The following is a 12,360-nucleotide window of genomic DNA, read 5'->3' as shown; positions in this document are numbered from 1 at the left end:
ATGAGTCCAAAAAACATCATTTATAAGAAGTTCTCACGTGATAAATCTGTAAGAATCACATTATTTCTCTCTCACACACTTTTTTGTGTATGTTTATGTTATTATATTGTTTACTGTGTGTGTGTCTGTGATTGTGCAGGTGAGCATTTATATGGGACGCCGTGATTTTGTTGATCACTGTGACTTTGTTGATCCTGTTGGTAAGATCATCCATCAGTCACAGTTTTATATATAAATGTTATAAAATGTTCTAAAATTCCATGGGTCTAGCTTTAAATAAAGAATTTTAAAGAGTAAAGGATTACCAAATAGGGGCTTTAAAATCTAGCAAAGAAGCCCTAAGACATCTAAATTGTAAGGGTTTAGAAGTAAAAGGAAATTATACTAAAGCATAACAGTATGATGCAGGGCTTTGAATGCTGTGGGTAAAGAAACAAAAGCTCTAAATCTTAAGAATAAATAACAATTGGCTTTAAAGGGTAAAAGGCTAAGATTGAAGGAAATACAGAGTAAGAACCCAAAAGAATAAATGTATCATAAGCAAATGGCGATGGACAATATGCTCTAAAGACTCAGAATGATTGATTAAGATAAGATAAGATAAATGATTCCTTTATTGGATGATTGAATAATGGGGTAAATGTCCTAACTGACCATCAGCCTTTTAAGTGTGATTTATTTGTTGGGATTTCATCTGTGTATCTTTGTTTGTGTGTCAGATGGCGTAGTACTGATCGATCCAGATCAAATAAAAGGAAAGAAAGGTGAGGAAAATTCAGAAACCACCTCAGAGAATAGTGAATAATAGTGTACTTGCAGTTAATATAATAGTAAAAGGTTACAAACTAAAGTCAGTGTTTTTAAGCAGCTCATAATTATCCAAAAACTGCTTGGGCAGGTTTCTCTTTATGGTCCAATATCTCTGGACTTATAAATCATTGTTTTTTTTTTTTTATCTAATGTGGACATTGTTGAAGGAGACACTGTAGAAACTGGTCTGGTCTGATAGTAGCATCATATATTAGTATCAATATATTTTTATTACTGGAGTAGCTGAAGAATAATAGTAATTAGCTGGTCATCTTGAGTAGCCACTTCATCCTGGTCAGCTGGACAGGGTGGGTCTGGATCTTGGTATAACACTCCAAAGAGACAGTACCCAGGGGTTGAGATTGAACCTGGATCAGACAGTAAGCTAGCTCATCGCTGTGTCCTAAAGTGTGTGTGTGTGTGTGTGTGTGTGTGGTCTGTGTTAGTGTTTGTGATGTTGTCCTGCACGTTCATGTACGGCCGTGACGTGGCGTACATGCTGGGCTGGTCGTTTCGGAGAGATCTCTTCGTGCGTACGCGGCAGGTCTATCCTCCCCTGCAGGACCGTGAATGCAGCATCCACACCAAAGCTCAGGAACGACTGCTGCGCAAACTTGGACTCAACGCGTACCCGTTCTTTTTCGAGGTGAGAATCGCAGCTCAGGTAGCCCTGGGAACTCTGGGTAGAGTAGTTTTAACCACTAAACCAAGAGTTAACATACTGTAAACTCTTGCTAGGTTGGATAAATGCCGGCTTTATGTTTCCTGTAATTTACATTTCCATTTTTAGCAGACACCTTTGTCCAGAGTGACTTACAGTACTGTGACTGTATACAGTCTGAGTAATTGAGAATTAAGGGCCTTGCTCAAGGGCCCAACAGCGGCAACCTGGCAAAACAAACACAAAACAAAATATATTTAATTCATGAAAATGGTGGGAATCTCGTGCCACTGTGGTTTACAAGGTGTAACGTAAAGCCTCCACAAGAGGGCGTTCATGTACATGTAAAATGTATTCATTAAATTATTATTATTATTATTATTATTATTATTGGCTCGCTACCCACCCCCAGAGACTGAAAAACCCTGGTCTAGCGGACGGCAAAGTCTCCTGCTACGTTCTGTAAATGTGTTCTTGTGTTTTCTAGTTTCCTGATAACCTGCCGTGCTCAGTAGGTCTTCAACCAGCACCCACTGACGAGGGGAAGGTAACCAAAAAACACAAAAACACGTATAAATCTCATATTACTTTATATTTGTGACTTGATTGTTATTGTGTGTGTGTGTGTGTGTGTGTGTAGCACTGTGCAGTGGAGTTCGAAGTGAAGGCGTTCTGTGCTGAGAATCAGGATGATAAAGCTCATAAGAGGTGAGTGAGGTCACTAATACTGAAGTATGATCAGTTATAAAGGTACACTCTGGTGGTCTGATTATGAAATACTGTACATCTTGTCTCTCTGTAGGAGTTCGGTGCGTTTAGCTATAAGGAAGGTGCAGTGCGCTCCTGATAAAGGCGCTCCGGCTCCCTCTAACGAAACGACATTTGAGTTTATGATGTCGGACAAACCGCTGCACATGCGTGTCTCTCTGGAGAAGGAGGTGAGTCTTCCTGTTGACCTAGCCAGGTCTCTAACAGACACAATTAGTCTAGGGAAGGGAGGGTCGTCTGGGTTTTCTGCTGCAGAACTGCAGCCTCTGGTGCCTGTATAAGTGGTGGATGATTCACTAAGAGTATAGCGTGACTCTCCAAACAAGATCTGGCTCTCTGAGAGAATACAACGCTGGCAGGTAAAAAGAAGTGCAGATGAATGTGGGCTCTTCTGCTAGCACAGAGTTGGTGCAAGTGGCAAAGGAATTGCAAAAGAGAAAATGATAAAGATGGCAAAATAAACTTCTTTTTTGCAGGCTAGATTATAATATAAAATGTTACTATTACATGATTATGGGTGCAAAAAAGGTTATAAAGACTAAGAGCTTATAAATAATTGCTAAAGAATTAATGCTCAAGCTTAACGTCTTAACATCTTTCAAGAATAGTTGTTACATTTAAAGCATACAGGCAAAGACCTAATAACTATAGAATCTAAAGACTTTAGGTACTAAAATCATGGGCTTAAGACAAACTGTTAATGGATTAAGACCAAGTTAAGACAGTTTAAGTCTAAGGTAAAGTAATAAAAGCTAATGGTCCTGGTTCTAGACCCAGTCTAACATTTGAAGACTATAAAGACCTTGTAGATTGGCTAAACAATTCATCTAAAAGAACTAAAACTTTAGCACCCTAAAAGCTAAATCATATATTTTTTTTATTATTTTTGGATAGAACCTGATTGTAAAATGCTTTTCTGGGAGTAAACGGATTATGTATTATGTATCTGTCTCTGTGTCAGACTTTTTATCATGGTGAACCCATTAATGTGAGTGTGGACATCGATAACAGCTCCAGCAAGGATGTGACGAACCTTACAGTCTCAGGTAACACACAAACACACACACACACACACACACACACACACACACACACACACACACACACACACACACACAGGAATTAGGAATTATTAGTATTTTTCTTTTATCTGCTTCGTCTGTCTGTCCTTCACAGTGGAGCAGATTACTAACGTGGTTCTCTACTCCAACGATAAATACACTAAAACTGTGGCCTGTGAGAATACACCGTAAGTACACACACACACACACACACACGCACACACGCACACACACACACCTCTGTATTTACTTCTATATACATGGCGACTCAAAGTGTGACACTGATGAGCAGACGCCACGTCTAAAACACAAATACGAGCCCTGATGACGATGGAATAATAATATTTTGTTGCTGTAGGGACACTGTGCCGTCTGGGACCAGTCTGAAGAAAGTGTACACTCTTTACCCCTTACTGAAACACAACGCTGAGAGGCGAGGATTGGCTCTGGATGGGAAGCTCAAACACGAGGACACCAATCTGGCATCTTCCAGCATGTAAGACCTGTGAAAACAACCATCCTTAAACATGCAGATTTTAGTTCTCTTAGGTTTAGGGTCAGACGGCATTACAATCTGAAAGGGAAATGATTCAGGGGAGAAGATAAACGGTCCTACGGCCCAACAGTAAGGGACTGAGGTTATGCCAGGTCAAAGTTAAGTGTGATTTAGGATTTTAAGGTTGTTTTACACTTTGGTTTCATTCATGACAGGACAGGTAGTTCCAGGTTACACAAGATTCATCAGTTTAAATTCAGTATGAAACACCGTTACGACCAATTTTGAAACCTAACTTATATGTCTTTGGACTGTGGGAGGAAACCGGAGCACCCGAAGGAAACCCACACAGACACTGGGAGAACATGCAAACACCACACTGCTCCCCCTGGTATTCGAACCCTGGACTTTATGGCTGTGAAGCAATTATCCACACTAAAACAACAATAAGCTAAAGACCATAAAGGTAGTTGGAAGAAGACTAGGAGGTTCTAATAGCTAAGGGTGAATGAAAAAGTCAAGGACCCAAAAGCATCATGGGAAAAGACTCCTAAATCCTAGTTCCCTAAAGTCCCTGAGGTAAAGCAAATAAAATGTAAATGTGTGTGTTTACAGAGTAAAGGCGGAGGTAATGAAGGAGATTCTGGGGATGCTGGTGTCCTACAGAGTGGTGGTCAAGGGCACGGCCGCTGGGTGAGTATGAAGGTGTTGTGTGTGTGTGTGTGTGTGTGTGTGTGTGTGTGTGTTCTAAACAGTATTTGATCACGTGTTAACGTGAATCTCTGGTTTTTGTTTTCCTACAGCATGATCGGCTCAAGGTACGTCTGATTCCTGTCTGTACAAAATAATCAAACTGATAATCATCACCTTCATATGTAATGTAGTGTGTGTATGTTTCAGTGAGGTCGCTGTAGAGGTGCCGTTCCTGCTCATGCACCCTAAACCCGAGGATGGTGGGTTAATCAGCTAAACATACACATTTTGCTTTTCTGTCAGACTTTATCACTAGAAATTTAGGATACAAAAATAAAACATGTCAAAATATAGCTGTGAGAACGAAAATAAACATGTTATTAACCTAATCACATATAAACATTCTTGCTTAAAGTTCAAAAGTCCTTTTTCTAGCTTTTCTAAACTCCTCTGTTCTCCTGCTCTGCATTTGCACCTTACATCTATTCTTTTTTCTTTTAACCCTCAGGTCACCGTTTATGCTCACTTTTCTGTTATTGTTTTAGATATTCCTTTTAGCATTCTTGTAATATTGTGATATTCTGTTAGCTTCTTCCCTCCTTTATTTCATATTTTTCAGTTTTTTTTCTTTTTTTTCTTTCTTCTATCCTGCCTTTCTTCTATATTTCTTTCTTTTAATTTTTAATTTTTCCTTTTGTATTCTTTTTTCCTTCCTTTTTTCTTCTCCTTGTTTTTTATTGTGAGACTCTGATGTGTTTCATTTGTTGTTCATTATTACCTGACATGACATTCTTGCTCTTTTCTCTTTATTTCTTTCTATATGGGGATTAACAGCTAAAGACAGGTGAGCTTTTTTTTTACATAATAAGGAGATTTATGTTAAGCTTGTAGCTAATGTCTAACTATTAGGGCTCTTTAAAAAGTTTCTGCACTTTTTGTTGGAAGCTGTGAGGGAGGGAGCAGTAGTAATCACTCGTGTCTGAGAGACTGAGGAGACGCTTATAGTCCGGATTTAGCTCCATCTGATTTCCATCTTTTTGATGATGATGTGAAAGCAGCGCTGCATCAGTGGCTATGGGCTCAACCAAAAACATTTTTGCTGATGGCATTAAAAAGTTAAAAATGCTTGTATTTATATTCAGGGCTTACAGGTGTGTTTATGTCTGATGATCAGTTAGAGAAACACCAAACAGTCATTTGTTTCACCAAATTAAACCAAATTGAACCAAATTAAGGGCATATTATTGGGGCGAAAGTATTTAATTGTTTATCAAATTACAAAAATGATCTTTCTGTTCTTCTCTCTGGCAAGCATTGTGTTTTTTTTCTAGCTGGCATTTAATTATCTGAAAAATCCAGACACATGCACATGTACAGACACATCTTATATCTTTTTATATTGTCTGCCAGGCAGGCCACATCATACTGGTACTCACTGAAGGGCCAAAAGTATGTAAGCACGTGACCATCAACTTCTTAAACATTCCGTTCCAAAAACATTACCAATTGTCTGGAAATGGTCCTCCACCTTGACGTCTGTAACAGCTTTGTTTTCCTAAGTGCTTTCCTAAGTGTGTCTGTGGGAATTTGTACTCATTTAGTCAAAAGAGCATTTGTTTACAGTATAAATATAGAATTTACCTATACCACAGTATAAAGGGTAAATAAAATGGCCAGGTATATGTTGTCCAACTTGTGTAGAATGTAAACAACGCTTGTGATAAAACACAACCATAGCAGCCATGACCCTGTTTCATACAGCAGTCTCTCTCTCTCTCTGTGTTCTGTGTGTGTGTGTGTGTGTGTGTGTGTTCTCTCTGTGTTCTGTGTGTGTGTGTGTGTGTGTGTGTGTGTGTGTGTGTGTGTGTGTGTGTAGTGAGGGGAACATGGACCTGGTGTTTGAGGACTTTAAGCGATCCTATCTGAAGGGCGTGGTCGGCGATGATGATGAATCTGCCGATGACTCTTGAGTCTCTGATGGTCTGTTCAGGTGTAACAATGTTAGACGTTTGAATTTGTTTATAGCTGTAGAAATAATGACAGTTTTAAGAGCTTCGAATTGTAAATTGTAAACTGTTTTAATTTTACATTTGGGTTCAATTGAGTTGACTGAACAATCAATAAATGTAGTTTTTAACAGAAGTTGTTGGTGTTTGTTGATGTTCTGTGATGAATCTTCACTGACGTGCTGTTAAATCTTCATTATTCAGAGCTCAGTTCAGTAAAAGATCTGCTGTGGATTTTTACTCTAAAAGTGTGAAATTTAAAGATTTTGAAACATTTAAATTCCAAATGATTGATTATTATATTACAATGAACTTTGATTTTCAATTAAAATACTTCATATTTTTTATATATTTTTCTTCCTTTCTTTGTTTTATATTTTTATTTTATATTGTTTCTTTCTTCCATCCCTTCTTTGTTATAAATTGTATTCTTTTTTTCCCTTATTTTTTCCTTTTTAATTGTATTTTTTAAATGAATTGCCCTTTTATCTATTCTTCTTTCTTTCCTTTATTTATGTTTGTTCTTTCTATTTTCTCTTTTCTTTCTCTGTTCTCCTTCTTTTTCTCCTTATTCTTCTTAAAACACAAAAGTACTAGAGGTACAAAAATAACTGTAGAATGGATTTGGCACCTTAATTAACCAGGCCTAACAAACAAAATACTGGAATTCAGAATCCCTTTATATAATGGCCCGTGTACAAAGACAAACTATAGGGTTAAGATAATACTGCTATTGCTATTATTTGTGCTGCTAAAAGATTCCAGTGTCATTTGATAAACATCAGGATGAAATGAAGCAAGACATTTTAATATCACATTATTTACCATTTCATTTTAATATTTGAATTAGCAGATTTAAACCTCATTGAACATTAATGTGAAGTTTTGGGGCTCACGCTTTAAAGTAAATCTCTACATCCTTCATCCCTTAAATAACTGGAAGATGAATATTGGAGCATCTCTAAAGGTATAAAAGCTTTTCTACTCATCAGCTCCTTTATATTAATATATTCTTAATGATTCCATTATTTTATCCATAAGCTGTATATAAGATACAAAGACAGGTCACACACAGAGTAACAGTGTGAAACACTCTAATCTGGACACGGATCTAACATAGCAACACCTTCTGCCTCTAATCAGATTACACACACACACACACACACACACACACACACACACACACACACACACACACACACACACACACACACAAACGGGAGCTGTTCATGTCGCAGATACAGTTTTTACACTCATCCTGAATCTGATCCACACACTGGGACTGATTCTGTGATTTAATCTAATGACACAGATCTGACACAGATCTGATAGAGGTATCACCTTCTTTATCAAATTATATTACACACACTTTGATCTTGGATCAGATAACACACTCATGCACAAAACCCAGGAAAACACACAGCAAATATGAGCTGCCTGTCCTCTAAATGCAGTTAATAAAGTCAAAATATTACAAACACTTGCGGTCAGTTTAATGAGTTCCGCTTTTCTGGACATATGACAGAATCTACTTGGTCTAACGGATGTACAAAAGAGCTATGATTACATTTAACCTTGTGGCATGACTTCTTAAGTCCATGGGAATATTTATAACTGACTAGATCTGGTGACAGAAAAAATAAGACATTGAAACCCAACATCACTGTACCTACTGTTAAGCATGATGGTGGCAGTGTTAGATCACTATTGTTTTGCTGCCTTATGAAGTGGTGCATTGCAGAACAGGGACATAATGATAAAGAAGAAACATCTGTTTAAAATGCCATGAAATAACCACACAGCCAAAAATATATGAACACCTGACTTGTTAGATATCCCATTCCAAAACCATGGGCATTAATAAGATTTCCCGCCTCTTACTGAGGCCATAGCAGCCATCATTCTATTGGGAAGGCGCTCCACTTTCGTGATAAAGTGTGTCCCCATGAATTTGGATAAAAAGTCTTGCAATCAATGTTCCAATTCATCCCAGAAGTGTTTAGTCACATAGCGTACGTAGTTTTAACCTGTGCACCAACTGTGCACTCACAGGAATGTTCAGTATATGAAATACAGAGCAGTTGGTTGAGAAACATAAATTCCAGTCAATAAAACAGTCACACACTTTAATGCTGCTGAAAATCTTTAATATTTAGTTTAATTAAAGGTGAATTTGTCAGTTATTGATTCTAATTTCACAAGCTTTTGAAACCTATAAAACAACATGTCCAGGCCAGGCAGCCTTTCACTTCCTCACCATCATCAGAACTAACAAACACAACCATGGTGGACTCCCTGCACAAAAATGGATTTTTTAAAAGTGATTAAGTGATTAAAGAGAATAAATCCACAATCTACAAGAGAAGAGAGTCAGATTTGAATGCACAGTTCACATGTTGTTTAGGGTGTAGGGTCCAGGGTTTCAGACTGGCATCCTTATGTCTCCTCCAGCTGGGCACTTCATGTATCTCCAGTTCTATTATGAATTATGGTTGGAGTTGATTTAATCAAGGACTGCGGATCTACTAGAACTCCAGGATCTTTGGTTTCACTGTTAAGGCATCAGATGGGGTCTAAATAAATTTGGTATTTTTGAGTATTATGGATTTTACACTAAATGTTTGGTTCAGAATGCACTGTTCAGGCTTCAATCAGGGTGAAGTATCTAGGGTTCAGGGCTTAGGTTGGGGTCCGGATCCTCCCCCCAGCTGTACACCCCAGTGATCTCGGGTGGAGGACCCTCTCGGCTCATCATGGTGTCACAGTCGTCAGGATAGAGCAGGAAGCCGCTGAAGGTGCTGCTGGTCTCTGTGCTGGTGAACATTCCATTTGTACTGCTGTCCTTCACCTGAAGCCACACCCAATCCCCCTCACTAAGGTGCAGGACCACTCGCTGGGACACAGTTCCTAACTCAGATGCCTGTGTGCTCTTTACCACGGGCTGGAAGTTCCAAAAGAGTCCAACTTTAAGAGGACGTCCTGAAGCGATCAGGTGGAAACTGAAGGCGTAGGTGCCGATGACCGGTGCTGTGTACACACCTGTGTTTGGATTATAGTGCTGCTGCAGGTTATAAATGACACGCCCAAATTTAACTGGCTGATTGGCCACTGGGAATGACAATGTTAATGCTGCGGAGAATGCTGACTGTATGGCTGGGCTGCACAAGCCAGGCATTCCCATCATTCCCATCGCTCCTGGTTCACCTTTAGGTCCTGTTTCTCCTGGCATACCCTGAGGCCCTGATGCACTGGGATCACCCTTAGTGCCCTTAGATCCTGCTGGCCCTACATCGCCTTTTGCTCCATTCTGGCAGGCACGTGTTTCATTTGCGCCTGGCTCACCTTTAAGTCCTGAGAGTCCAGGCGTGCCAGGTATGCCAGTGATTCCTGGATCACCCTTTAGGCCCTTCGCACCCAGATCTCCATCTTTCCCAGGTAAACCAGGTACGCCAACCGGACCGGGAAGTCCAGGCTCACCTGGAGGACCAGAAAATGACTCACAGCTTAATGGACACTGGCCGTCTGCTCCTTTTAGACCTGGCTCTCCGACTGCACCATTTTCACCATGATCACCCTTATCACCTGGAGAACACACATATAAATTACATTGAAGGCTCAGCACATGTAAGGCAGACTTCACTGGTGTGTTCTTTATTTTTACACACCTTTGAACCCTTTCTCGCCCTTAGAGCCCAGTGGACCAGTTGTACCTCGCTCTCCTTTAAGTCCCTCGTCACCTTTTTCACCTGTGTGTGAGAGAACGCAGGAAAAAAGCATTTTTGTGCATAATAAGTCTTTTATATTGAACTAACCTGCACACATTTGTAATTTTACCTTTTAGTCCTATTTGCCCTTCGAATCCGGGTGAACCACGAGCTCCCGTCAGCCCCCTTGGTCCTGGACCACCTGGAATTCCTGTTCATAACACACTCATATACTCGTAATGTTGTTTTTCCAATGTAATTACCATTGCATTACACTATTATTACCCTCTGTGTCCTGTGTTGTGTCACATTTGATATAAAGATGAAGAACCATTAACATTAATCAATTTAAAGGTACCTTGGTACATGCCAAATGGGCCTGGGTGGCACTGGCAAATTGTTTGGTTCATTTTGCCACTAGATTTGTCTGTACTGTATATATGTGTATAGAAGTGCAAGTGTGTGTGTACCGGGTAGTCCACGATCTCCTCTTTCTCCTTTCAATCCTTTAGTGCTCTTGCACAGTGAGCATGTGCAGAACCATGGCACCTGGTCAGCAGGGGGCAGAACCGGAGCCTCCAGTAACATCTGGCAGTAGGACAGGTCAAAATCTGCCCCCTGGCCCATCGCTGGGTCCGGCACTAGGCTCTGATTGGTCACAGAGAGACTGGGCACATCTGGTACGGACATACAGCGAATACACACCAAACAGAGAGCAAAGTGGATCACACTTTGCAGTAGCTACACACACACACACACACACACACACACACCATCAGACCACGTTGGATGTGTCCCAAACCATAAAACTATAAAGGCTACATTATCACTCAACTGTGGACATGTCCCAACCACACACTATATTTACTATTAAGACCACATTAGCAATCTCATCAAGCCGCTGTGGACGTGTCCCAAACCACAAAGCCAATTCACTATAAAGATCACATTAAAATCATCAGTCCACTGTGAATGTTGCTCAAACCACTAACATTATGGACACTGTCTTAACTACCATCATCACTGCACTGTGGGTGTGTTTCAAAGCAGGCACTATATTCACTGTAGATGATGATCATTTAACTATGGACACAACCCAAATCACATATTACCTATAAATACGCCACAGATGTCATGGCATCTAAATATATGGCAACTGTGGACTTGTTTCTTACCACACAGTGTGTAATATTATACCATTAATTATAATTATAATTCCAAACCTTTCACGTTAACTTCATTACAAACACCTCAACATCATCTGTTCTCAGAGACGCATCCCAATCCACACACCTTATTCACTATACAGGCATGTAAACACCATCACAAGTGTCTCATATCATTAGTTACTATATAAAACTAAATATCATTAACACCTCACCATTGTGGGTCCACTGTGGACATATCTCCACCGATTCCAGTAATGAGGCACCTTCAACATTCTCAGCTCATCATCAAAGAGCATGGTCATCTATCTGTACTTATACACCTGTAGATGGACACACCTGTGTGTGTGTGTGTGTAAAAATGTAATTGGAGAGATGTTGCGACCTTGGGGAAACCACCACCCACTCAACACACATAAACACAAAGCTCAGTGACCCTGTTTCCAAAGATGCATGTTTTTATGTTGCAGGTCTCTCACACTGTTCTGTAAGCCATCAGTCCTTGTGAGAGTTACGTCCCCAAACCCCTCCCAGATACAGTTACACACACACACCCTTTAAAAAAAGATTTATGACAGTAACAGACACACACCTCTGATCCACAGAGAATTCAGTCTCGTACAGCACTTACAAATACATCTATACATTATTTACTCCTTAACCCTCCATTCCTTGCATTGTGTATTGTCGCAGTTGTTAAGTCGCTTTGGATTACATTGTCTTGTAAATGTAATAGGCGTAAAGTTTTGTAAGACATCTGAGTCTGTTGTGGCATGTCCACTGTGGACTGATGATATTTATCTGACCTGCATACTGAATAAGCTTGTGTAGTTTCGGACACATCCACTTATTTATCAAATCGCTCCAAAACAAGTTGTATTATATCAAGTGTAACCCACATTACATACTACAACTCTTATACTGACACTTTTACCCTTTATTACATAATACAAAACAGATTTTTATTCATAACTTCAATAGCATTTAAAGTATTC

General features: G+C 39.6%; 2 protein-coding genes across 2 annotated transcripts; one reads left to right on the top strand and one right to left on the bottom strand.

Annotated features, from left to right (window-relative positions):
• sagb (S-antigen; retina and pineal gland (arrestin) b) lies at positions 1–6,511 on the top strand. The gene is made up of 15 exons (XM_063017178.1): positions 1–48; positions 140–200; positions 720–764; positions 1,257–1,456; positions 1,959–2,018; positions 2,112–2,179; positions 2,274–2,409; positions 3,201–3,285; positions 3,416–3,488; positions 3,659–3,796; positions 4,412–4,489; positions 4,600–4,614; positions 4,697–4,749; positions 5,324–5,333; positions 6,366–6,511. Exons 1-15 carry the CDS (start codon positions 1–3, stop codon positions 6,457–6,459), a joined length of 1,164 nt encoding a protein of 387 aa, XP_062873248.1. The 3' UTR covers positions 6,460–6,511.
• A 2,649-nt stretch (positions 6,512–9,160) lies between these two features.
• LOC134334280 (otolin-1) lies at positions 9,161–10,889 on the bottom strand. The gene is made up of 4 exons (XM_063016520.1): positions 10,670–10,889; positions 10,330–10,410; positions 10,161–10,241; positions 9,161–10,077 (listed from the first exon to the last, which is right to left on the bottom strand). Exons 1-4 carry the CDS (start codon positions 10,887–10,889, stop codon positions 9,161–9,163), a joined length of 1,299 nt encoding a protein of 432 aa, XP_062872590.1.
• Positions 10,890–12,360: the final 1,471 nt, after the last annotated feature.

This window comes from Trichomycterus rosablanca, chromosome 20, assembly GCF_030014385.1.
Source record: "Trichomycterus rosablanca isolate fTriRos1 chromosome 20, fTriRos1.hap1, whole genome shotgun sequence".
Lineage (NCBI taxonomy): Eukaryota > Metazoa > Chordata > Actinopteri > Siluriformes > Trichomycteridae > Trichomycterus > Trichomycterus rosablanca.
This window is presented reverse-complemented; position numbering and strand designations above follow the sequence as displayed.

What these genes read in the sequence shown, in the direction of transcription:
- sagb (XM_063017178.1), top strand. Translation starts at nt 1, where the DNA reads ATGAGTCCAAAAAACATCATTTATAAGAAGTTCTCACGTGATAAATCT. An exon ending in TGACTTTGTTGATCCTGTTG is followed by an intron (nt 201 to 719) that starts GTAAGATCATCC and finishes TTTGTGTGTCAG; the next exon opens with ATGGCGTAGTACTGATCGAT. An exon ending in GTGTCTCTCTGGAGAAGGAG is followed by an intron (nt 2,410 to 3,200) that starts GTGAGTCTTCCT and finishes TCTCTGTGTCAG; the next exon opens with ACTTTTTATCATGGTGAACC.
- LOC134334280 (XM_063016520.1), bottom strand. Translation starts at nt 10,889, where the DNA reads ATGTCCGTACCAGATGTGCCCAGTCTCTCTGTGACCAATCAGAGCCTA. An exon ending in AGGAGATCGTGGACTACCCG is followed by an intron (nt 10,411 to 10,669) that starts GTACACACACAC and finishes TGTTATGAACAG; the next exon opens with GAATTCCAGGTGGTCCAGGA. An exon ending in AGGGCAAATAGGACTAAAAG is followed by an intron (nt 10,242 to 10,329) that starts GTAAAATTACAA and finishes TCTCACACACAG; the next exon opens with GTGAAAAAGGTGACGAGGGA.